Genomic DNA, 24,050 nt, shown 5'->3' with positions numbered 1-24,050 from the left:
GCTTAATATTAGCGGCGTCTGCCGGAGGAGAGCCATACTGACTTAGTATCGGGTATAACTGTAGAGTTGCGGTGTCCGCAGCAACTCACAACGTTCCCCCTCGTTTATTTTTGAACCCACTCATCCTCTACTCACTCAGTATTTAAATCCTCCTTTTTTCTTTTTTTTTGTCCAGTGCCTTAGTTTTATTGTTTTGTTTTTTGTTTTTATACCCGATACTTAAAATGAGTATTGGGGTATATTAGATTTGTGCTAAAAGTTGATGTGTGTAACGTCCAGAAGGAATCGTTTCCGACCCCATAAAGTATATATATTCTTGATCAGCATCAATAGCCGAGTCGCTTGAGCCCTGTCTGTCTGTCCGTCCCCTTCAGCGCCTAGTGCTCAAAGACTATAAGAGCAACGATGTTTTGGATCCAGACTTCTGTGATATGTCACTGCTACAAAAATATTTCAAAACTTCGAACCGCCCACTTCCGCCCCCACAAAGGACGAAAATCTGTGGCATCCACATTTTTAAAGATACGATAAAACCAAAAATGCAGAATCTTAGAGGATGACCATATCTTCTAGAGTGTAAAATCTCAACCTGATTGTATAATTATTATAGCCAGAATCAAGAAAAAAATTTCATTCTTTCTCGCTCTGTCTCTCTCTTACACACAGGTTTCATGGTCGGTTTTGCCAATTGCAAAATATGAGTTCAAGGATCTCAGAACCTATAAGAGCCAGAGCAACCAAATTTGGTATCCACACTCCTGTGATATCGGACCTTGACCGTTTCGTGTCCAAATTTCGCCACACCCCCTTCCGCCCCCGCAAAGGACGAAAATCTGGGGCATCCACAAATCTCAGAGACTATTAACGCTAGAGTAACCAAATTAAGCATCCGCACTTCTGTTAGATCTCACTATACAACGTATATCTCAGAATTTCGCCCCACCCCCTCGGATCATTTTTGTAGCCAAAAGCAAGAAATCAATTTGCAATAGTTGTTTATGTCACTGCGTTTATATACGCGCTTATGTATGAGTTTATATATATAACAGAGTATTACATATGTATGTACATGCATGGGTTCGCTACAATCTGTCGTTAATGGAGATACAATTCGTGCAGATGTATTTAAGAGACAAACCTCCCGTAAAGAAGCTAGCTCTGGATGCAGAAGTTTTTTATCACCAATAAAGTGATCCGAATAGGGACAAACTCCTACTGAGTTAAGTAAAACCACACACAGGCTTATACAAAAGTGAAAGTTTGCTTCTATGATCTATATAAACAAAACAGTTCTGTTTTTTGGACGATTGTACTTTACATATGGAGTCGGAGTTGAGATGCGTTCTGTGCGGTGGAAACTTCCTACCAATGTAGAAATACCCTCTTCTAGGGTAAAGAAATTGTGCACATTTAGTCTAGTCCATTCCTTTGCATATCGCAGGATACACGAGCTAGAGGAACACTTGTTAGGTCTGTATACTTTGCGGTGCGCAAGTTGATAGGTTGTTTTTGTGGTGACCCCAAAAAGTAAACACGCCAATCGAGGAAATAACAATTACAGGATAGTTTATGTATACATATTGCTAAACAAAATCAATCAAGTGGCTCAGGCATACACTTAGCTCAATGCTGTTTGAAAAACTGGGTCTAGTCCTTTTTGCAATGATAACAGCTGCAAGACACGGCACTTTTAAAGGTGACATTTCGAATGCCCTCAATGCACAGTACGCGACGTTGTATCTGGAAGGAACAACAGGATCTAGAGATTGGGGAAGCAGAAAAAATTGAAGAGTCGACCCACCTCCTCGGATTTCATCATGTTGCAACATTGGCCGACACTTACCACCGGCTTCGGTGGCTTGAACAGTCCAGTAAGCGAGGCCCCTGCCCAAGGAATCGACGGCACAGAATATGATTCACAAAATCCCCGACAGGCATTGGTCGTTATGGTGAACTCCACACAATCAGGGATAGAAATCTTGCGCGTGTTGCCCACTTTGTGGCAGCCGGGGCGCAGCCAGGCATCCTTGCCCGCCAAACTGCATTCGCCGCCCAGGAACCAGAAAGAGCAACAGAGAAGTACAAACCACTGGGCCGACCTCATCTTGGGAACTGTGGCTCTACCAGATATCCGCCTTGTTTTTATCCGCGCTGAAGGAACTTTGACGCCTGCGCAGAGCTGCCCAAGAGTTGACCATCGCGGCAATTGAATAAAATTGAATGGCCGTGTGGGATGGTAGGGAATGATTTGCTTCTGGAATATTAAACTATGCTCAAGGCGTAAATAAAGAAGATCTATAAATAAACATGCATATTTTATTGAAAAGGAACTGGAAATAGCCCTAACAACCAATGTCAACTGTCAGCCATCATCTTCCCTCATCCCTTTTAAAAGCCTTCTTTAAACTGTATCAATTTAGAAAATTAAAGACTTATTGATTCATTATTGATATCGAGAAATTTTTATGAGAAAATTGACCTGCTTACCCTCGTGTGTGGTTTTCCATTTCCAGATTTGGGATTTCTGTGTATTCGCATTTATCACTGGGAACAGCATTTTGTTTTTTACTATGGTACTTGCAGTAGTAGGATTAAATCGTTGAATAGTAAAACATGGCTAAATCGGACATTTTATCGTCGAAGGAATTATATTGAATTGGTGATGAAGAATTGTCGGACAGATATTCTCAATGTGTACATTGATGGTTTCAGAATACGGAATAGTTTTGTTTATAGTTTACTAGGTTTTGTTTTTTTTTTTTTTAACAGGACATGTCTGCAAGGCAGATGACACATCGAAGGGATTCGATATTTTGAGGCGATCTGAGAGCGATCGGATTTTCGTAGTAAACTACAATTCCTTATTTAGAGGTTGGTCTTATGTAGATTAAAAAGTTATACACATAAAAGACAGCCCTCGTATCTGAAGATCTGACAAATTATTTTGATACCATACATATTTTAGATGGCGAAATTGCTAAAAAAAAATCTTTAGTATGATAGTCGACGATCCTATTAAGGGTTGTGCTATTAAAATCATGTCATCATCTTGGGCCGATGAACAAAAAAGGTCAATATATGGTCGAAGTACAACACCTTTTAATAATAATAATAAAAGGCTATCCTTAATAATAAATACAGATCAAGTGGGACATTACAATTTCCATTAAACAAAAATAGCTGTCATAATCGAATAGGTGTTTGTGCTGGGCCCACAGTACGAGGAATACACAAGGAACTCAGTATGTGCTCAGTTTCAGTTCAGTTGGCCTCTGTAGTCTCATTTCGTTAGTGGCGAGAACAGCTTTGTTGTCGTTAAATATTTATTGAGCCGTATTTCTACACCCACACAGTTTTGCCCAATTAATACCAATACATTTCCTTCCGTGCTCTGCTGCAAGCAGATACCTTTAATCGAGACACTGCCAAATGCATCGTAACCAAAACGGCAACCATTTTCACGGTGTGAATGAGGGCGTTCCACTGGGACCAGATCTACCGCTTGAAGCCGTGGAGGTGGACATCGAGGACAACCATCAAGGAGATGAGTTGTCCAATGGTGGTCTCGGGCTCGGGTCCACCCAGAGTTCCTCTAGCAAATTCTTAGCCCCCACTGTAAGCGATCAGGCGCTTAATACCCTCAATGAACTTCGCGAGGCTAATCTTTTGTGTGATGCCGAGATCTCAGTGGGGGAGCATGCCTTCAATGTTCATCGTGCCATCATGTGCTCGTGCAGCTCCTACTTTCGGTGAGTCCAGTCAAGTGCAGTCAAGTCCGACAAAGCCCCCAAGCCCATACCAAATCTCCGCTTCTCTACGGAAACTAGCGCACAGTTTACGGGCTTTAATGCCGTAAGTCGAGGATTTGGTGCCGAGGGGGGCGCCAGCGAACAAATCCACGTCGTCAACATACCAGGCGTCAGAGCATCCATCATGAACTGTGTCATACAGTACGCCTACCTTCGCAAGACCAACATCTGCGACGACAACGTGCACGAGCTTCTAATATGTGCGGATTACGTGGGCATGGTGGGGCTGGTCCAGCAGTGCAAGGAGTACCTCAGCCGCACCCTTACACCGGAGAACTGTGTCAGCATCATGGGATTTGCCCGGTGAGTTGGGGAAGGGAAGGCACTGCGCCGCTTGCAGAGGAGTGCACTAATCCCCTCATAATTGGCTCCCATCAGCCAAAGCCAATTTTAATTGATTTTTTTTTATTTGATTTGATTTGATTGGATTTTACATATTTAATTGGTGACAGCTTTCGGTTCCTGGACGACTTGCATGTGAAGGCGCGCAATTACACACTTCGGTACTTCACGGAGGTTGCTGCTCGTAATACGGACATACTGGACATGAACGTGACGGACTTTTACGCCATAATTAGCGACGATGACCTAAACACGCGGGAGGAGGACTACGTGTGGAAGATGTGTGTCAAGTGGATAGATCGGGATCCCGAGAACCGTAAAAAGCACGTTGCCCACTTGATGACAGGCGTACGTTTGGGTCTAATGACCCCAAAGGTGCGTACACCAGTCCGAAACTCCAAATCCAAATCGGGATGCCATTCTAATCGAAACCCATCGCAATCTGCAGTGCTTCATGGAGGAGGTCAAGGAGCACCCGTATGTCCTGCAGTGCGATGAAGCCAAGCCCCTGATAGTGGACACCTTTAAATTCATGTATGATCTGGACTTTCTAAACCCACAGGCCGATGAGGTAATGTTAATGGTTAATGCTCTCTCTCTTGTCTGCAGCAACTACTTATACGTCCCCTTTAATATGCCCTTCCAACCAAAGCTCACCACGCCGCCGCTGGCCATGCCGCGCCTGCCGCACGAGGTGATCTTTGCGATTGGCGGCTGGAGTGGTGGCACTTCAAAGGGATGCATCGAGACCTACGACACGCGCGCTGACCGCTGGGTGAACATCAATGCCGAAGACCCGGCAGGACCCCGCGCATACCACGGAACCGCCGTGATCGGTTTCAAGATCTACTCCATTGGGGGCTACGACGGAGTTGAGTATTTCAACACATGCCGGGTCTTCGATGCCGTGAAGAAGAAGTGGAGCGAAATCGCCCCAATGCACTGCCGCCGCTGCTACGTCAGCGTGGCCGAGCTGAATGGTCAGATCTATGCGATCGGGGGCTACGACGGACACAATCGATTAAACACTGTAGAGCGCTTCAACCCCAAGACAAATCAGTGGTCCATCATTCCACCCATGAACATGCAACGGTCTGATGCCAGTGCCTGTACCCTGAAGGGGCGTATCTATGCCACTGGCGGATTCAATGGTCAGGAGTGCCTGGACAGCGCCGAGTTCTACGATCCGACGACCAATGTATGGACGCGGATAGCGAACATGAATCACCGTCGATCCGGGGTGAGCTGTGTCGCCTTCAAGGGCCAGTTGTATGTGATTGGGGGATTCAATGGCACTGCCCGATTGGCCACCGGAGAGCGCTTTGACCCGGAATCCCAGGCCTGGCAATTTATCAGGGAAATGAATCACTCGCGCAGCAACTTCGGTCTAGAGATCATAGACGATATGATATTCGCCATTGGGGGATTCAACGGCGTCTCGACCATATCCCACACCGAGTGCTATGTGGCCGAGACAGATGAGTGGATGGAGGCCACAGATATGAACATCGTGCGCTCCGCCCTGTCGGCCAATAATGTGGCTGGACTGCCCAACAAACGGGACTACATACACAAGGAGAGGGATCGTCTAATGGAGGAGCGCCGTCAGCGGCTGATGGCCTCGGCCATGGCCCGAGACGAAGTTGGCAATGGAAATCCGCCACACTCGCTGGTGGCAACCAACGACGCGGCCCTCGATGACTACGAGAGTCCCAACGATGACGAAGATGGCAATGGTCATGATCAGCCGCAACTGGCCCTGCAGCAGCTAGGCTTGCCCTTGCCCGTACCCCCTCTACCCCATGGGCAGCCGGCCATTGCTGCTCCAGGTGGTGCCCAAGCTCAACCCCAAGCCCAAGCCCAGGCCCAACCACAACCTGCCCCAGGACAAGAAAATCGGGCGGTGGACGATCGCGGACAAGAAAATAATCGGCGATTTCGCGTGCACCTGCGTAATCAGCGGTATGGTTCGCATCATGAAATTCGTCGTCGCGCCTAGGCGCTGGTGCCATAGAAGGCGCACCGAAACCTTCCCCCGGCCTTGACTCCGTAACCTGCTATATCTCTGTGAATATCTCTCTATATCCCGGCCGAGACAAAAAGACACATATCATATTAGAGGATGCGTTAGCGTGGGCTGCAGACTTTCCGATAGAGAAATCATGCAGCGCAGCCCACGTCCGTTGGAACCGTTTTTTTTTTTGGATATCTCTAAAACTTAAAAAGTTTACCCTTTCGGCCGATATTCCCGTTTAATCAAAAGCAAACTGCCAGGAACGATTCCGCCAAGTTTGGGATTTTTCAGCCCCTTCGCAAATCAAAATTTTAGTATACTTCAAAATTCTACCGAAGGTACATATATCAAAATTGCTGGCATTGTGCAGACTTCAAATTAATAAATCGCTGCATTGTAATAGTAGTAAATGAATCCCTGCCATCAAATTAGAATTCAAATTGGTAACGGCTCGAATCAGCGGAATTGAATATGCAAAATTTGAGCTCGAAACCATTAGAGCGTTTATTTGTACACTTACTTGGGACGAGTTGGGTGGGTGGACGCATAGAAGAGCTTGCCGCAGCGCAGTCGCTGTAGTCGGGGCTGGGCTGGCATATAAAAAGAAGGCGTAAGGCGCCACAGTCAGCCACTACGCGGTCGGCAGCGAAGAGTCCACTTTTCTGACGGTTGCTCGAAACCAAGGCAAAATGGCTGGCTGTGCAGTTCTGTAAGGGACACTAAGAACCTAGTGCGGTTATTGCAAGGGGGCCCACACTCTGTCTAAAGCACATTTCACTCTCTCTTTCAGAATTTTGGTGCTGTTCTTGGGCACACCCCTGTTGCATGTTGTCGGCACGCAGTTAGTAGAGCTCCAACCGATCAACAGTGGTCCGACGGTAGCTCCGTTGGGCTGCCATCGACGCGTATACACATACAAGGTGACCCAATCCGATTTGCTGGGACATGAGTGCTGGGATTATGTGAGCGTTTGGTCCTGTTGGGGGCGTTGTGACTCTAGCGAAATATCGGACTGGAAATTTCCATACAAACGCTCATTTCATCCAGTATGCGTGCACGCCCAGCGGCAGCCAGCGGAAGCTATACTCAAGAACTGTCACCCCGAAGCCGATGAAGGCATAAGCAAGTATCACTACATGGAGGCGGTGAACTGCCACTGCCATACATGCTCCACACAGGACACCAGCTGCGAGGCTCCAGCTAATAACGTGCTAGACGAGGGCAGCAAGGCTGTCAAAGTCTTGACCCTCACTGGAGCCGATTCCGTGGACCTTGACTATTAGACGAATGTACATAAACTGGTTTATGGTTCAGTGTAGTGCAGTACGGGGGCTTCTTTGGTTACAATAAAATATACTTTACAGCACGTTGCATTTAAAGCACACATCCGAAGCTTTTATACAATTTTTGGTGAAGTGTCTTCTACTGTGTGTAGTTTCTTAGCTACAAGCGTTTTTTTTCTTATAGTCTAAAGCCTGATGAATATGAAACGATCATATACGTCCTGATAACCTAAGATATATATATATATGTATTTATAATATAAAACAAAACTTCATATTACGTGGTCAAGCCCATCGAAGCGTCTACTGTGTGCTCGTGCTTGGAAAGCTTAGCCATCGTTATCTACAGGAATTTTGGACTTGAGTTAGTGCCTCTCTCCTGCGCTAACAGGTATAGGCAATAGAGAGACGAGATGCCTAGGCCAATTGCACCGCCAAGTGCACACCTCCGTAGGCCAGCTTTAAAAAGGCATCGAATCGATTAATTGTCTTTATTTAAGTGAAGTTGAACCACTCACCTGTGGATTTATACAGCAGGCCTGTGGCAGAGCCCGCAATTACTGTGTTGACATGGTCATCCTCGCCACGAGAGTATTGCAATAGCACACCGCACGCCGAATAGAGCACCGCCAGGGTCCCCAGAGAGTTTGCCGTTCCAGAACCCTGCTTCATAATGTGATTGATTAACCTGCGATTGGAGAGATCACGTATTAGAGCATCTTCAAATTAAATAGCATAATGTACTCACTGAGTTCGCCGCAGTTTCCCCGTCTGATTGAGCGCGTTGGTGGCCTTAAAACCATTGTATACTCCCGCTAGACCTCCAATACCGCCGCCAATCATAACCGAAGTGCCAATCTGGGAGAAGGCTAGCTCAAAACGGCCACGCTGCTTGTTGGCACCCTCGGGAAAGATGAACTCGGGCTGTGCCTGCTGCAGGAAGCGTGAATCGTAGTTGAGGTATGGCGAGACCGGAGCGCTACTAAATTTGCTTGCACCAGATGTGTAGTTTGAGTTTGTTGCTTCTTCAACTGCACCGTGTGATTAAGAATTATTAAACTAATGTATTTTCATTCAGGAAAAACCAACAGGTAAATCCACAGCTAGTACATATGTAACAAACGAGTCACATTGCGTAACGTAGTTCTTTGCTTACCGGCTGGCGCGGGCGCCAATGAAAATGGTTTCCGCAGAAAGTCGTCACTCATTTTTGAATTTGTTTGCTTGCTTTGCCAAGGGAATGGTACTAATTTTGATGTTCAGTCAGCCGGTCAATTGTATAAAAGATCGCTTCACACTACAGATGCAAACGATTTCCGTGAGCTCCTGTTTTCTTAGTTTCCTAGTTTGTCAGGTCAGCGTGACGTATGGGGGGGAGCACGCCTGATTTTGAGCACTTTCGATACATACAATTTGAACAAATTAAATATCGCCATCGAAAATATCGATATATTTTATAAATTCCAAGTTCCATGCACATATAACCATATCATAATATTTAAAAAGTTGTAATGAAATTTTGTTGATAAAGCTAAAAATACGGCACCAACGAATTCAAGAACCGACGGCGTTTAAATAGTTTTTATATGACTTAGAACCTGTATAAAACTAAGAATATAAATGTGCAATTATATTCTTGTAATATTTATTATTTTGTAAAATAGTTTACGCATCCATATAAATAAATCAAACAAATAACAGCTTCTATTTTATTTCCTACGCCAAAGAAACTTAAAATAAAAACGAAACATGAATTTATATGAAAAATATATAAATATATGAAATTTACATTGAAATACGCAATACGACCAGAGAGCTGGGACATCTGTGGTACATTTTCTTTGTATGAACTGACACATCTATATACTCGGGGAATATCACAAACCAATACTATCGTATACTAATAAAAAAAATATCGCCTGTATCGATATAACACATATCGATAGAGCCCATGACTGTTTTGTTTTCATTGTTTGCTGGGGCGGCTGTGCTGTGTTCGTTGCTTCGAGTTTTGTTGTTCTTAAGATAACAATTCCCATTTCAGAATTTAAATATATAAAGATAGTTATATGTAAAGTGTGTGAGTGCGTGTGTGTGCGTACGCGGATGCTGCAGGGCCTAGAAGAGACAACAACTGACTAACATAAAATCAAAGGCTTCAACCAAAGAAATCGTTTGTTGTGTGAGTTCTGGACGGGAGAGTCAGGAGGGGAGAAAAAGGTGCCGGCGTTTCTGGAGTGTATTTATTTAGCTATTACCTTGAACTCACAACAAATGTCTTCAACCGAAGTAAAGCTGTCTCGTCTGCTGATCCTGGCGCAAAAGTTTAACAATTTCTATCTGACAGGTAAGAAGTGCAGTTTCCGCAAAATGCACAAAAAACCCGGCCCTGAAAATGGGTTTGGTCGTTGCCTTCGGGGTGTAGATGTGTGCATACATATGTGCGTATGTATGTCCATTGTGGATTGTGTGGGTGGTGCTTGTGGAAGAGAGGGGCTGCGGCAGCCAGTGTTAACTTTAACTGATTCAGAGACGGTAAATATACATACGTACATGTACTAGTACGGCTGTTTATCGATTAGTTTGTTTACTTGGCTGTGTGGGTGCGTATGTGTATGCCAGTGCGTTTCTGATTCCGCAGCCTGCTGCCTGCTGCTTGGTGCGCTCGACAGAACGGAGCTCCTGCAACCTCTAAAATAATCACCAAATTGTTCAACAACTACCTACATATTCTGTTCCCTATCAGCTTACATTCACTGTAAACTGTAATAACTGCAGCTAACAGAATTCAATAGAACGCCAATCGAGCCAGAGCTCTTATGCAAGATCATTTTTATCAAGCGGAATACAAGAGCTAAATATACATTCTACATACATATGTATGTACATCTGTGCATATGTGTGTACATAATGCGGCCAGCCTAATTGGTTTCTTATAATTGGGAACCTTGGCTCCGCTGCGGTTGGGTGTTATTGTCAACTATCAACTAATATTTCTCCTTGTTTGTTGCCATAAGATTTTCTACGCGTCAACTTGAGCCGATCAAAGCTTTTGACATATGCATGTATATGAATATTATATGTGTAGTGTATGTATAATAAACAGGAGGGAGCAACGGCAGAGGGAACTCTGAGAACGCACACTCTCACAGCCAAGTTTTAACATCCAGAGCCGTCTCTCGAGTACTTCCCGACACATGTTAACGGTAAACATACACATGTATCATATTTATGTGTCGCGTCGTCGTCATTTAAATAAGGAATACCCTTACTTCAGCTATCGCTGTGGGAAGTATTCCTCGTGATAAGCAGGTTCAATGTAGTGCTTTTCAGAATTTTTCAGAATAATCTAAAGTAAGTCCAAATAATTCGCGGAAACGACCTTTGACAATTTGTTAAACAGCTGAATTGAATTGTCAAAACTATATGTCTACTCTTCAAACGTGACTCGCTTGGATACAAATCAGTATCTGCAGAACGATATGTGCTTGGGAGTATATCCAGGAAAACAGGTGTAAACTGGAATCTAATCGCATTTCTCCATAAAGGCCGTATCTAATCGGAATGAGCATGCTGAAAGGTTTGCAATAAATACTTAAATGAACTTGTACTGTTTGACAACTTTGAGATCAATAGAAGAAATAAACAAATCTTTATCACCCGATTAAGAGAATCAAGTTCCTATGATTTACGGTTTTTGTGTACTGCACCATATTAATAAATAGAGTGAGTAGTGTACAGTCACTTGCTATTAATGTACCTATTTATGAATGTTTCGGGGATAAGAGACTAGAAGCAAGCAATCCCGTGGTAAATAATACTCTGTACTACATAATACGAGTACTATCTTGAGTAGACGGTACCACAGACATATGTACATACATACGTATGCACACATCTATTCATAATTTTCGCTATAATTTCTTTCTGCTTGAGCTGTGACTTGGAAAGAGCTCTAGCGGCATACATAAACATATCCAATTAACGATCATCTTTACAACTAACAGGCTTTCACAAGGGCGACATACGTCCTTTTTTGGTTGAGGGTCAACAAGTTGGTCTCATCAAATCGGATGTTCTGAAGCAGCTCGTTAAGTATCCTGAAGTGTTCTGCATACGTGACTGTGAGCAGACGAAACAGGTAGGTCTTTTGTGGTTATCCGAATGCCATTTGCAGGTCCTTTGCTAATGCAAATATTATATTTCATCCACCCAAGGGACTGGTGGAGCTGAACCCGGCATTCCGTGACTATAATGAGCGCACAGAGCAGCTGGAGAAAGTATTGCGTAACCTGCGCAGCGAGGAATTGTTCCCGGCTTTGCAGGGATGGCGGGATGAGTACTTCGAGGTGAAGTCCGATCACAGGGCTTTGCTGAAAATGGAGCGGGCGGCAACACCCCTGTTTGGAGTACGCAAATATGGCGTCGACATCAACGGCTATGTGAGACATCCGACGCAAGGCTTGTGCATTTGGCTGCAGCAGCGTTCCAATACCAAAGAAACCTGGCCAGGCAAGTGGGATAATATGGTGGGGGGCGGCCTATCTGTGGGCTTTGGCATTAAGGAGACGGCCATTAAAGAAGCCGCTGAGGAGGCATCCATTCCAAGTGATCTTGTCAAGAACTTAGTGTCAGCCGGGTGTGTCTCTTTCTTCTTTGAAAGTCGACAAGGGCTTTTCCCCAACACTGAGTACGTGTTCGACTTGGAGCTGCCTCTTGACTTCGTTCCCCACAACGCTGATGGCGAGGTGCAGGCCTTTGAGCTGCTACCAGCCAAGGAATGTGTGGAGCGAGTGTTTACGCCGGACTTTAAAACAACCTCAGCGCCAGTGGTGATCGACTTCTTAATACGGCACGGTCATATTACGGCTGATGACGGTGAGAACACAACTGAGATTGTTATCGATAGACAACAGTAGACTTGATTCCGAATTCTTTCAGTGGTAGACTTCACGCAAATTGTGGAGCTCCTGCATGTCCCCTTGCAGTCCCTTTACATATATAAGACGCGCCTAGAGCAGATACAGAAGCAGCAGAAGCAACAGCAGCAGCAGCAGGAAAAGCTGCCCAACGACGAGAGCAACTGCAACTGTGGCAGTTTGCCGATTAAGCCTCTGGAGAACGGACACAAGAAGGCAGCCTAATCGACATGGGCTACGTAGTAAACATATGTACGAGTATGAGAGAGACTGCTTATGTAGTGGGATTTCTAAAGTCCAAGCCAACAGGCAAACGTAATGCATGCATGTATTACCCAAACCATAATTACCAAACAAATCGACACATGTATAAACTACTATTCTAAATCTAAACTAATTACTATAATGGCAAGAACACTTAAAGTTAAATCGTATTTTTTATGTTGAACGTCAAAGTATGTGCTGTTTATATTGGTATACGCAAACATATACATATTATTTACAATATTTATTATATATACAAATTTATGTATAACCTAATCTCCGATGTATTTGACAAACGACAATGACATGACATCTATTATAGTTTTGTGCTCTGATATTCCATTTATTAACGTGACGCCACATTCTTAGAGTTTTTGTGAACAATACGGACAAGTTAATACATAGGAACATGCCTATATAACACTTATATGCGATAGATAAAATATAAAAAATTGTATAACGATATTAAATGATATTTACTATTATATGTGTGTACCAAAGTGCTCAAACGTAAAAACGCGAAGTAATTTTAATTTTCTGTTGAATTTGTAAAAAATGTTTCCCCTAATAAAAGGATAAACGAAATAGAACCTAAATTCGCATGTTGCTTAGTTTTACTTTCCAAATTGTTGGTCGACCCTATGACGATTGCCAAATAATAAAAAATAATTTCAAAGAACCGAGTCAGGGCTGCGAACATTTTCAAACAAAACAATTGTGCGCCAAACTAATCGTTAAGACAGTGATGAAAAAGAGTCGTGCAGCCCTGTTCGAACGTCAAAAAAATCAACAGCGTGGCAACTCTGTTCAGGTAGCCATCTTTCTTTCTTTTCCCAACTTCACGACCGCGTGGACGTCGATACGTAAAAGGTTAGCTGGTTTTGTGCCCAAAATACTGCAAATAATTAATTTATATGCAATGCAAAACGCGTAAAATGTTACGCTGGAGTGCTATGTAAATGAAATGCGAAACGCTTCTAACAGTGCTGTTTTTTGCAGGGGACTACACATTACAAAATGACCAACTCAAAGGGCTATCGTCGCGGCACCCGAGACATGTTCTCTCGCCCCTTCCGTAAGCATGGTGTGATTCCGCTATCCACATATATGCGCGTCTTCAAGATTGGAGATATTGTCGACATCAAGGGACATGGTGCTGTGCAAAAGGGTCTGCCCTACAAAGCCTACCATGGCAAGACCGGCCGCATCTTTAATGTAACACAGCATGCAGTGGGTGTCATTGTAAACAAACGTGTGCGCGGCAAGATCCTAGCCAAGCGCGTTAATGTGCGCATCGAGCACATTCACCACTCAAAGTGCCGTGAGGACTTCTTGCGTCGCGTGAAGGAGAATGAGCGCCTGCTCAAGGACGCCAAGGAGAAGGGACAGTGGGTCACTCTGAAGCGTCAGCCTGAGCAGCCAAAGAAGGCGCATTTCGTCAAGAAACTGGAGGAGCCCATCGCCCTGGCACCAATTCCATACGAATTCATTGCCTAAGCTCATTAATAAACGGATTGTGTTTGCTATTTGTGTAGATTCGTTAATTCAAGTGTAAAAAAGAATCGATTTTCTATACAATTGTAAACAAGGCATTTTGTTATTGTCAAAAAAAGGGGAAAATTGTTGAAAGGAGTTGGCATCTCTCTTCGATAAACAGCTGCTATCGATTAGATCCAGTCGCATCGAGATTTATTTTTCAGGGCAAAATAATGAGTTATAGTACGTGTAACACTTGTGGAAAGCAATTCGCAAAACCTACTTTCTTGCGCCGCCATCAAGTTGTGCATACTAAAGAAAAATCATACGCAGTGAGTAGGTGCACGTGCATACAAACATGTCTACTGTGACGATTTTTCTAAGGAGTGCGGTCTGGTCTCTTGCAGTGCGAAACCTGTTCACTCTGCTTTTCCCAGCAGAGCTCTTTACAGCGTCACAAACGCATAAAGCATACAAGAGCAGAAGCTAGTCCTGTGCTTGGAGATGCCGATCAAGTCGCCCATCAAGCATTGAGTGCTCTTCTAGACCTGCAGAGTGGAATGGAGTCTTTAGTTAGACCACAAAATTCCCCTACGCAAAATAGCATGCAAACTACTATGGAAGAGCATCCACAGTGCAGAATCGTAGCGGTTTTGGATAGATTGGATCCTTCTGGCCAATTAACAACCTTAACCGTTCAAAGAATACAGCGGTCTCCGAATAAATGCTTTTATGTCTGCGAGTTTTGCGCCAAGGAGTTTTTCAAGTCTTACGACCTAATCAGGTAAGAACTTGTCGAGAATTGAATAAGGGCGGTGGAACTATAACGGTAACTATCAATTCTCAGACATCGACGCTCGCACACCAAAGAAAGGCCGTATCCATGTGTCACTTGCCTTCGACGATTCTCCACGCGAACCAAGTTGAATGAGCATCAAAAGCGGATGCATAGAAAATCGAGTAATTGCCAACTGAACGAAAAGAAGCAGCGAAAAATGGAAAGAGGTCAGAAACTCGCAGAACTTGAACAGTTATTGCCGTTCCCACAGCAGAGTATTACTTCAGGCAAAAGCTACAAATGCGTTTACTGCAGTAGGATATATAAACGAAAGTTCAACTGTCGGCGTCATATGTTGACGCATTTAAGCCGTTTTTTAAACGAGAAGCAAGTGAACCCACACTGTAGAAAAAATAGCTCACCGAATAGATGCCTCGAGTGTAGAAAACCCTTTAAAAATACAAACGATTTATCCAGACATTTACTAACACACACTAATACCAAATCGCACGTATGCCACCTCTGCCATAAAGCTTTTAACCTTAAATCAACGCTTTCTAGGCATTTGGTAACCCATCTCAAATCTTCTCAACGACCTTCGGTTAACTGCCAAGTTTGTGGCAAGTTGTACGGCTCTAAGTCGGCTCTACAGATTCACCTGCGTCTCCACACCGGCGAGCGCCCCTTCAAGTGCGAGATTTGTCAGCAAACGTTTCGAACTTCGGGCCACAGGATCGAACATATGCGGGCTGAGCGTCATCGCGCATTACCTCCCTCATCACTCATATAAAAAATAACAGATGCGAAGGTATATTTTAACTTTATCAATACTATGTATAACATATTATGAATTAAAGCCTGGCGAAGTTCCGAAATGAAAGTGCTTGTCGAACTCCTGGCTCTTGGAAAGTTCATTCATCCTCTGACGTTTGTCTGCCAGTATAAAGTCGTCTTCCTCAACCATTTCAGAGTCGCCGCGTTTGCGCCGAAAAGTTTCTGTCGCAACGCTCTCTTCCATCTCATGCGCCTTATAGACTAGATAGTTGGGCTCAATATATTTGTTAGATCTGGAAGAGTCGATTTACATAGGTTGAAAGGAAGGGAATGGAAAGGGAGCGAATTAATTTATACTCACAATTTCAGCATGTAGGGGTCAAAGGGAAAAAATGTTTCAAGCGTCTCCTCAGGCATCGCCTTATCATGGCCATAGACGGTGGCCAACTTTCGTCGAGCGTTACGCTCTAAAACTGTATGGCAATAGGCCAATTGATGGGTCCGCGTCACACCAGCAAATGCAGTAGCCACTGCTGGTAGGCAATATCGCAAGGGATTTAGGTGGGACATGGCGATGCGGGAGAGGGGAAGCAATTGAAGGAAGTGCAAATCTATAAACGACCAAAAAACAACAATTAAGTCAAGTACAAATTATAATTTCTAAGGCCTTACCCTTTGTCAAGTCTTTTGCCCGAAAGGCAATCAAATAGAAAATCGACTGACAGACGGAGAAGAAAACCATGTTGGCCTTTAACGAGCCATTTTGACTGCTGTACTGGTCCGAGTCGCCTATGTAGCTATTCGCCCAGTTGCTCAGTTCGTTGAGATACAATTTAATTGTGCTAGAACAGAGAGATCAGAATATTCATTCATGAACTTGGAACTCACTTTCATAGATTCTTTACCTAAGTGGGACAAATTTAGCACGAGCTAAATAGCTAGCTATGTAGCCGACAGCAGCGTGGCGAATAATAGCCGATACGTTAGGATTCTGCACTTTCAGCCAGAGCGAGCTTAGAAAAGCCTCCGAATATGCCGAGCGAATGCTGCACACATGGAAGATGACAAATTGCACATGATGGGTATTATGACTGGGCAGCAAGACCTCGTCGAAGATATACAGCAGCGTCTTGAAGAAGCGATTTGCAGCCCACCGTTTACCCTCGCTACAGTCGGGCAGAATTCTAGTTTTACTGTCCACAAACTTGTAAAGCATAGACAGACATGTGTCTAGCGTGTGTCCGATGGGATGAACAACCGAATCTTCCGGCTGCTTGACCACAGTGTCACTGGTTATATCATCTATTGTAAAGACGCCGCCTTCGTCCATTTTGTCTTCGTCCTCGTCTGTTTCGACGATCTCATCTCTTGGAGCGTTTACATCCAATATTAGAAGTCTATAGTATCAAATAAGGGCAATAACCAATAAATCATACCAATTCGCACCATAAGATACTTACTTTTGCAAAACCAGCTGCAAAACGAGCTCCTCAAACATCGGTTTGTACTCCATTAACCATAGCACATTGTATAGGTAGCCAGCTGTGACATGTGCTGGTTTCTTGAAGTATGGAAATTTAGCGGATATAACATCTATAACAACATCGAACGCCATCGGAACAGCGGTCAAAATGCGGTTGAGGATGTCATGAACTGTTTTCAGCTCAGTGCGCGTTCCTTCCGCAGGACATCCATTGACCCAGTCGGCGGCTTGCAGATCCCCGGGTATCCAATGGACAATACATTTTGATAATCCTATGGGAATATATGTGTTATGGGCCACCATAATGTCAATGCTGAATTCCGTGTAAGCTTCAACAACTTCGGGACAGCGCTTTCGCCAGTTAAAGGAAAGCAGAGCCTCAACAACGTCAGCAAAATCTGGAGTCAAGCTGTGCACAATTTTGCGTCCATCCTTCATGATCTGTAAGACTTCGTCGTCCTGTTGGACGATGGGTTTGTTAATTTAAGTATAAAAAATTTCCTGTAATTGCAAGGTTTAGACTTACGTCAAGATCCGCTTCTAAAAGATAGTAAGAAAATTCTTTGACAAGGTGAAAATTTCCACCTTGTGCCGCACGCACCGATTCCAAAAGACCCTTCTCCTTGGGAGTGGCGAATCTGACTTTGTTGATTGCCGCAGCCTTAGCTCGCTCCCGGTCGGCACTAGAAAACGACTTTAAAATAGAAGTCACTCCCGTTTTGCTTGTGTAGGCAGACATTTTAATAACTATTTAATTTCCCAATAGTGCGCAATTTGATGTGGCCCGAAAGCAGTCTTGCAATGTACAATGTGCGACGATCTACCGATCTACGCTTCACGAGTTAAGCAGCTCCTTACACACTTTCTTGGAGTTGTACTATACAATATTCTCATTATAATTGTAATTTCCACTCAATAATATTAATATGGTTGTTGCTGAAACGGATTTTGTTTTGGTTTGCGTTAAAACACGTTGTATTTAAGAGAGACCAAAGTTAATGCAGAAAGTGCAAGGTAGTGTAGCCAGAAGTGGGGCCACGGAATTATAATTGTCTTGTGGTTTTCATTCAATGTACCTCAGCTAAATTCATTTCCATAATGCACTAGAAACTAGCAGTCCGAGTCTGAGATAATTTTAAAGCTATTACATTCTGCCCTGTTATTGTAATATACCTTAAATAGCCACAATATGCCAGAAATATGCCATTTTATACCAAAATACCATACCTGGTGTTCACATTTGGTATTTATTCAATGTTCAGTAGAAAAAAACAGAAGCACGCCATGTGTTTTGCGCCTTTTTTAATTAAGTGAAAAAAAAGGGAAACAGGAATATAAATGGACTCCATATTTTTAGTGGACAAAACTGGCGACCAGGAGTTGCAGAGCAAGCAAGGACCAAATGTTTTTTATACAAAAGATAAAGACAGGTTCTTGCTATCAGATGGCGAATCTGGGAGCAGTGATGACGAGCAGCCAAGAGGCGAAACGGAACTCTTTGGGCTTAAGTTGAGCAGCAAAGATATTAGCAATGTTGTGCATTCTTCGTTAGCTGGGAGAAAGCCAGCCCCATCAAAAGTGGCCCTGCACCTGGATGCGATAACACGGAAAGTAGAAGCGGCGGTGGATAATTCAAGCAAACACAAAAAATACCCGCTGAAGCGGGGGACACAGTTGGATTGCAGCTGTGAACCGGACGTGAGCATTCGGTTGGAAAATGTGGAAAAGGACATGCTAAGGTCGAGACGAGCTTTGGATCCAGGTCTGGAGCAGCGCAATTCTCTGCCTACTCTCGGCAAGAGAAAGCAAGCCATAATGAACAGAGTAAGTGGTTCGAAGAAGGTGAATAATATTTATGCACACACAAATGATGAAATTTTCGACATCGGAAGTTACGCGTATAGGCGTAGCAAGTGCTCGGCTCACGCTGCTTGAGGCAACTGCTGTGACAAGACTCAAAATCGCAGACTTTAGCTATTCCTGTTTCATCCGTTGTAATCTTAGCTGCTACGTTGGAGCATGTTGTAGAGGCTGTAAGGCCAACGGAACATCAACAGCCATAGAGCTAGACTGCTGTCTGTCGTCAAGTTCAAGGCAGACAGTTTAGAGCTGGGCTAATATTCTTTCCATATAATGAAACGCTAAAAAGTTATTGTCGACCCACACAGCAGTTGCTAAGGCTTGAGCTAGAAGCCACATTGACGACGTCTTTAGTAATCTGATAGACCAGTAGTTCAAATATGAAGTACGTATAGTATATCATATACTAAAAAACTCATTTTTTAGGCGGAACGTGCAAAAACTAAAGGCAGCGGATGGTTCGATCTGCCAGCCACAGAAGTCACCGAAGAAATGCGAAACGAACTAAAAATCATTCAGATGCGATCGGTCCTTAATCCCAAGCAGTTCTACAAGAAAAACGACTTGAAAGTTCTACCCAAATACTTCCAGATAGGTACCGTTCAACATTCGGCATTAGATCACTACAAAGAAAAGAACACTAGGAAGGCCAAGAAGTCACTTGTCGATCAACTTCTGGAGGACGAGGCCTTCCAGAAGTTCAACAAGCGGAAGTACAATGAGGTAATCCAACGCACAGACAAATACGCACATCGAAAGACCATGAAAAAAATGAAGAAACTAAAGAAAAATAAATAAATCAATTGCACAACTTTGTCATTCAATGATTTTGTAACACGTTTATCATATAATTGCCATCAGGGTCTAAAATCTTGCCCTGAAGCGGTCTTTCGTTCCTCCATAACTTGTAAAATGTGTCCAGCCAGTTGAGTAAAGAGTGTGGAATAGTCGGTATCTGGGTATTTTATAACTACAGGCACTCCTTCCTCGCCGCACTCGGCTATGTGAGAGTTAAGTGGTAAGGATATAAGCCTGTCAGGAAGCGACTTCGAGGAGGAAGCATCTTTAAAAAATTCTATGCGCTGCTTGCAGTTGTCGCAAATGGAGAACCTCATGTTCTCAACCAGACCAAAGATGGGAACTTTTAACTTTTCAAACATCTTCGCACCTCTCAGAGTAACCTCCACAGCGGCGGCGTGCGGAGTGGACACCAGAATAACACCTGTGATGTGTGTATGCTGAGTTAGGGAGAGATGAACATCTCCCGTGCCTGGAGGAGTGTCTATGACCAAAACATCCAATGGACCCCATTCGGCTCCTTTTAGTAGTCGCTGCACGGCTGACATCACTAGTGGACCGCGCCAAATGATGGCTTCATCGGGTGGCGTAAGCATGCCCATTGACAAGCACTTTACGTTGTAATTTTGAGGCGGAATCATCAGATTCCGGCTATTCAATAGCGGCTCGCTGTGCACGTTCATTAAAAGAGGAATGCTCGGACCAAAAATGTCTCCATCCAACAGACCCACACGCTTTCCCAACTTCGCCAGACTGCAGGCAAAGTTAGCTGCAATAAACCAAGTTGATTAGGACATTACGATCTCTCAATTGCAATCTTACGCTCATACCTGCCACGGTACTTTTTCCCACTCCCCCCTTTCCAGACGCTACGACTATAATATCCTCGACTCCAATCAGTTTCTCCCTTTTGGGCAGACCGCGCGCCATCATTGCCGCCTGGTGGTCGGTCAGGTTTGCGGCAAAGCGTCGCTGATAGGCGCGCATTAGTGGACGCAACGCCAAAAAATTGCTATTCATGGTTATATTAAGAATTATATTACTAATAAAATATTATTTACTATTGAGTGAGTTATCGGAATGCCATTTCTGTGCGATTATCCGATTTTTATTGGCTACCAGGGGCTATGAATTTCTCTACAAATATCGCATGTCGATATATCAAATTTAAAACTCCTCTTAAACACACAAAATTATATTAAAAATTAGAACAATATAGGATTCTGCATATGTGTATGCGCTAAAAGGCTGTGATGTCTAGTCCTATTATATGCGCGAAAGTTTGGTGTATTTTCACTTGTCTTCACAACTTTACCGCAAAGATTACACGATACGGAGTTTTGGTAAATTTTATTATAAAATTTGATTATTTATCTTGTTCATGTTTAATTCGGGAAGCTGCTGCGGAAGGGATGCATGGTGATATAGTCGTCGACCAAAATATCGCACCGAAAATATGGTATCAAAAATAAAAAATATCACCCATATCGATATATTAATATAATAACAACAATCAGAGAGAGTTACGGTGCACGCAGTATATGGAACAGCTGCGACAATCCAAATTAAATTAAGACTGCCAGATGGACTCCACAAGTAGCCATGACCAGAATAAAGTTACCTTGGGCCAAAGCGACGACGAGCAGTGGTCAATTGAAGATGACACTCTTTTCCGGGCTTGTGGATTGATCAGCGTCAGCGCGGCGCCTTCCTGCAAGTCTGTGTTTATTACATGGAATGAATTGTATTTGCTAAATTTTCGTTTCAAGAAACCAAAAGGATCGAACAAGGTGAAAATGACTAGAGTACGAATTCCCCTGCCCACGAATAAAGGAAACCATCTACGCAGCATACACACCCTGAAATATAATACAATATTGCTAATGTCGGACGGCCAGATATATTGCTTTGGGTCGATCAAAGCCTTCCACTCTGTTAGCTGGCTGACTGGAGTGAGATGCTTCGCCCCAACAGATCAGGGCTTTAGCGTGATTCGCGAGAGTGAGCAGCGCCTGTTGCTAGAGACCTACCTGGATCTTCCTGGCTTGGAGACGGGTGAAAGTACTCTGCAGCACACCTTCGATATAACCTATGATGAACAGAATATATTCCAGTGCGACTGGAAAAACGACTTATACACCTTGACTACACTGAAAGTCTCTGATGAGGCGGAACATTTCATGCAGCGCTTGTTTGGAGCCAACAACGTGGTCAAGCAGCAGTATGTATATATTTTCAGCATAGCTGGACATGTATTTGCCTTGGCTTCCGATACACAGGCTGAGGCAGGCTACCACATTGAACTACTTTGTGTCTATGCTGCCTCTATTCACTTTATACGCATTCTGCCTCGCCAGAATCTCTGTTTGGTCATTCTGAGCAGCGGCAGCGTGGACATATGGTACGTGTCAAAACTATTGGGCATTAAGCAGCGCCAGATGCATCACACAGGCTCGGAATGGCTGGACTATGACCTTGATGCCACCAGTGATAACGGGGCCTTATATTACACCAATGGAGAGCAGTTAGTGCGGCTGAGAGTTAAATATAACGCCCAGCTAGACGAGTGCCTTGTTCAGAGCGCGGCCAAATCTGTGCCCGGCATACAGGCCTGCACTTGGGAAAACCACAGCGAGCAATTGGTTTGTCTCAGTGCTAACAACATGTTCTACCGCATTGATTTTTGTGGAGGCGATGTGGAAGCGGCCAAGAAGACTACATCCTTGATGAGTGATTTTACGCCAGCAGCAATACAGCGACTGCGACAAAATACCCATGAGTTGGAGAAATATAAAAGGCAGCCAGTCCTTTTGCAGTTGGCCATACAGAAGGAGTATCTAAAACAGCAACTGGTAGCGGTGGGCAGAAATAGGAAATGGATTCTTGGAGGCTGCAAGGCTTCATTAGAATTTCATCGGCAGATACCTCTTTGTCCAGATGCTGTTATGCTCGTGCAACCAGCTCAGGAGTTGGGTATTCATAGTTCTTGCGTTTATGCCATTTTCAAATTAAGTCTTGGCAGCTGTGAGCAGCTGCTAATGCATAGCACCCACTGGCAGCTATTGGTGTATTATGACCATCAGGCCCATGTTCATGTATTGCCAGCAGATCTTCTTTTAAATAGAAGGTGTAATTTAATAGTTTCTTTGAGAAAGCTAAGAAACGAACGTCTGCCTGATTTTACACTGCAGTTGCTTGCTTTTATTGAATTGCATGGTCAATTGAGTGCTGTGCTTCTACCCATTTTTGTTGAAGAAAATCCGTCCACCTACAGCGCCCTTTTTGGCGGAAGTGTGAGTGTGTCGGATATAAACGTACGGTCCGATAATGAACTACCGATATTCAATAAAAAGAAGTGTCCAACGATTTGTCAAAAGATTCGAGTACCTAATGATTTCACTCTGAAGCAAACGGCAAATCTGTTCAATGCCGCTGGTAATTTTAAGAAATCTCTCTTAGAACTATTTTTCATAGATATCAAGCTTTGTCTACATAGGAGTACAGAGGATAGGGACGAAATGAATGTACCTCTAACACTTCAATGTGACGATCCCTCTGTCATTTACTATTTCAAGCGCCATCTACTTTTAAATAAGGATCAATTGTATACTGAGAGAGATTATACAATATTAAATCAAGTTATGGTAATTTCTATACTTTAATTTCAATATATTTCTTATATTCACTTTAATACACTTTGGCTAATATTTAAACATTCAACAGAAATTTCAATGTGAAACTGAACGTTTATATGGTACGCAAGGCGGAGATGGGTCGGACTGTGGAACTAATATTGGATTGCGATTGGAATCGCAATATACTGCCATTAGAAATACAATTTTTTAACCATTTGAAAAGAGCATGTTTAATAAAAAAAATAATTATAATATAAATCACACTAAAAATGTACATTTAAGCACAAATATTTCCAGCACAATCTAAAGAAATGGTGAATTTGAATTTTCATCAAATGCTTTCAAGTGTCGGGGAGTGTATATGCGAATATTATGGCATATTTTTTTTAATTGACAAAAAAAATTAGCCCGATATTTTAAATTTTAAAATAACACTCCACGAATATTATAAAACTTGCGCAGTCATTCAGTCAGGGTCATGCTCTTGGTTTTAATTTTGTTTTTGTCAGCAGAGTTTAACGCATGTCAGAGCTATGCATAACTGGCGGGCCACGCACTACCCCAAGCCCTGGATACCATGTTGGACCTCCTTTCCGTAAACCTCATGGGAAAGAA

At 43.5% G+C, this 24,050-nt stretch overlaps 11 protein-coding genes and 1 non-coding gene across 21 annotated transcripts; 8 read left to right on the top strand and 4 right to left on the bottom strand.

Moving 5' to 3' along the window:
• Nucleotides 1-1,409: 1,409 nt before the first annotated feature.
• Nucleotides 1,410-2,538, bottom strand: LOC113565458 (thyrostimulin alpha-2 subunit). The gene is given in 5 exon segments (XM_026987494.1): nt 1,410-1,740; nt 1,802-2,123; nt 2,125-2,188; nt 2,191-2,254; nt 2,488-2,538. Coding segments are annotated over 5 exon segments (594 nt in total). The 3' UTR covers nt 1,410-1,647.
• A 768-nt stretch (nt 2,539-3,306) lies between these two features.
• LOC6597923 (kelch-like protein 10) lies at nt 3,307-6,579 on the top strand. Of its 2 annotated transcripts, none has more exons than XM_026987626.1 (5): nt 3,307-3,749; nt 3,828-4,112; nt 4,262-4,526; nt 4,600-4,685; nt 4,761-6,579. In XM_026987626.1, exons 1-5 carry the CDS (start codon nt 3,430-3,432, stop codon nt 6,148-6,150), a joined length of 2,346 nt encoding a protein of 781 aa, XP_026843427.1. In that variant the 5' UTR covers nt 3,307-3,429; the 3' UTR covers nt 6,151-6,579. The 2 variants fall into 2 exon arrangements, with proteins under 2 accessions (XP_026843427.1, XP_026843428.1); XM_026987627.1 differs by having other exon boundaries at nt 3,309-3,749; nt 4,600-4,722; nt 4,804-6,579.
• Nucleotides 6,580-6,708: 129 nt separating this feature from the next.
• On the top strand, nt 6,709-7,549 carry LOC113565482 (thyrostimulin beta-5 subunit). Its single transcript, XM_026987629.1, has 2 exons — nt 6,709-6,874; nt 6,956-7,549. Exons 1-2 carry the CDS (start codon nt 6,855-6,857, stop codon nt 7,446-7,448), a joined length of 513 nt encoding a protein of 170 aa, XP_026843430.1. The 5' UTR covers nt 6,709-6,854; the 3' UTR covers nt 7,449-7,549.
• On the bottom strand, nt 7,520-8,803 carry LOC113565481 (mitochondrial import inner membrane translocase subunit Tim23). Of its 3 annotated transcripts, none has more exons than XR_003408605.1 (5): nt 8,605-8,803; nt 8,197-8,479; nt 7,967-8,136; nt 7,730-7,907; nt 7,520-7,677 (listed from the first exon to the last, which is right to left on the bottom strand). XR_003408605.1 is itself a non-coding variant. In XM_026987628.1 (4 exons), exons 1-4 carry the CDS (start codon nt 8,654-8,656, stop codon nt 7,792-7,794), a joined length of 621 nt encoding a protein of 206 aa, XP_026843429.1. In that variant the 5' UTR covers nt 8,657-8,802; the 3' UTR covers nt 7,664-7,791. The 3 variants fall into 3 exon arrangements, 1 of the variants encoding a protein (XP_026843429.1); XR_003408606.1 differs by having other exon boundaries at nt 7,520-7,669; XM_026987628.1 differs by having other exon boundaries at nt 7,664-7,907; nt 8,605-8,802.
• A 675-nt stretch (nt 8,804-9,478) lies between these two features.
• LOC113565524 (uncharacterized protein YJR142W) lies at nt 9,479-13,198 on the top strand. Of its 2 annotated transcripts, none has more exons than XM_026987800.1 (4): nt 9,479-9,795; nt 11,456-11,589; nt 11,666-12,326; nt 12,396-13,198. In XM_026987800.1, exons 1-4 carry the CDS (start codon nt 9,723-9,725, stop codon nt 12,590-12,592), a joined length of 1,065 nt encoding a protein of 354 aa, XP_026843601.1. In that variant the 5' UTR covers nt 9,479-9,722; the 3' UTR covers nt 12,593-13,198. The 2 variants fall into 2 exon arrangements, with proteins under 2 accessions (XP_026843601.1, XP_026843600.1); XM_026987799.1 differs by having other exon boundaries at nt 12,390-13,197.
• Nucleotides 13,199-13,452: 254 nt separating this feature from the next.
• LOC6597924 (60S ribosomal protein L21) lies at nt 13,453-14,157 on the top strand. Its single transcript, XM_002023060.2, has 2 exons — nt 13,453-13,501; nt 13,631-14,157. Exon 2 carries the CDS (start codon nt 13,649-13,651, stop codon nt 14,126-14,128), a length of 480 nt encoding a protein of 159 aa, XP_002023096.1. The 5' UTR covers nt 13,453-13,501; nt 13,631-13,648; the 3' UTR covers nt 14,129-14,157.
• Nucleotides 14,158-14,352: 195 nt separating this feature from the next.
• LOC113565444 (zinc finger protein 271-like) lies at nt 14,353-15,765 on the top strand. 3 transcript variants are annotated; one of them, XM_026987447.1, is made up of 4 exons: nt 14,353-14,439; nt 14,515-14,891; nt 14,955-15,112; nt 15,447-15,765. In XM_026987447.1, the coding sequence occupies exons 2-4, from the start codon at nt 14,668-14,670 to the stop codon at nt 15,455-15,457; spliced, it is 393 nt and encodes a 130-aa protein (XP_026843248.1). In that variant the 5' UTR covers nt 14,353-14,439; nt 14,515-14,667; the 3' UTR covers nt 15,458-15,765. The 3 variants fall into 3 exon arrangements, with proteins under 3 accessions (XP_026843248.1, XP_026843246.1, XP_026843247.1); XM_026987445.1 differs by having other exon boundaries at nt 14,354-14,439; nt 14,955-15,765; XM_026987446.1 differs by having other exon boundaries at nt 14,363-14,443; nt 14,955-15,765.
• Nucleotides 15,680-18,036, bottom strand: LOC6597925 (RNA polymerase I-specific transcription initiation factor RRN3). Its single transcript, XM_026987444.1, has 6 exons — nt 17,669-18,036; nt 17,120-17,601; nt 16,565-17,056; nt 16,332-16,501; nt 16,021-16,270; nt 15,680-15,952 (listed from the first exon to the last, which is right to left on the bottom strand). Exons 1-6 carry the CDS (start codon nt 17,879-17,881, stop codon nt 15,730-15,732), a joined length of 1,830 nt encoding a protein of 609 aa, XP_026843245.1. The 5' UTR covers nt 17,882-18,036; the 3' UTR covers nt 15,680-15,729.
• A 411-nt stretch (nt 18,037-18,447) lies between these two features.
• LOC6597926 (deoxynucleotidyltransferase terminal-interacting protein 2) lies at nt 18,448-19,810 on the top strand. The gene is made up of 2 exons (XM_002023062.2): nt 18,448-18,966; nt 19,429-19,810. The coding sequence occupies exons 1-2, from the start codon at nt 18,481-18,483 to the stop codon at nt 19,798-19,800; spliced, it is 858 nt and encodes a 285-aa protein (XP_002023098.1). The 5' UTR covers nt 18,448-18,480; the 3' UTR covers nt 19,801-19,810.
• Nucleotides 19,069-19,369, top strand: LOC6597927. Its single transcript, XR_048106.2, has one exon. It is a non-coding gene; the product is annotated as a small nucleolar RNA U85 (small nucleolar RNA).
• Nucleotides 19,802-20,842, bottom strand: LOC6597928 (iron-sulfur protein NUBPL). The gene is made up of 2 exons (XM_002023063.2): nt 20,631-20,842; nt 19,802-20,569 (listed from the first exon to the last, which is right to left on the bottom strand). The coding sequence occupies exons 1-2, from the start codon at nt 20,818-20,820 to the stop codon at nt 19,860-19,862; spliced, it is 900 nt and encodes a 299-aa protein (XP_002023099.1). The 5' UTR covers nt 20,821-20,842; the 3' UTR covers nt 19,802-19,859.
• Nucleotides 20,843-21,311: 469 nt separating this feature from the next.
• On the top strand, nt 21,312-23,672 carry LOC6597929. 4 transcript variants are annotated; one of them, XM_026987533.1, is made up of 3 exons: nt 21,455-21,517; nt 21,580-23,444; nt 23,524-23,672. In XM_026987533.1, the coding sequence occupies exons 2-3, from the start codon at nt 21,597-21,599 to the stop codon at nt 23,644-23,646; spliced, it is 1,971 nt and encodes a 656-aa protein (XP_026843334.1). In that variant the 5' UTR covers nt 21,455-21,517; nt 21,580-21,596; the 3' UTR covers nt 23,647-23,672. The 4 variants fall into 4 exon arrangements, with proteins under 4 accessions (XP_002023100.2, XP_026843334.1, XP_026843333.1 ...); XM_026987532.1 differs by having other exon boundaries at nt 21,570-23,444; XM_026987534.1 differs by lacking the exon at nt 21,455-21,517 and having other exon boundaries at nt 21,562-21,590; nt 21,650-23,444.
• Nucleotides 23,673-24,050: the final 378 nt, after the last annotated feature.

Source organism: Drosophila persimilis, unplaced genomic scaffold (genome assembly GCF_003286085.1).
Source record: "Drosophila persimilis strain 14011-0111.01,24,50 unplaced genomic scaffold, DperRS2 tig00000124-arrow-pilon, whole genome shotgun sequence".
NCBI classification, from domain to species: Eukaryota; Metazoa; Arthropoda; class Insecta; order Diptera; family Drosophilidae; genus Drosophila; species Drosophila persimilis.
This window is presented reverse-complemented; position numbering and strand designations above follow the sequence as displayed.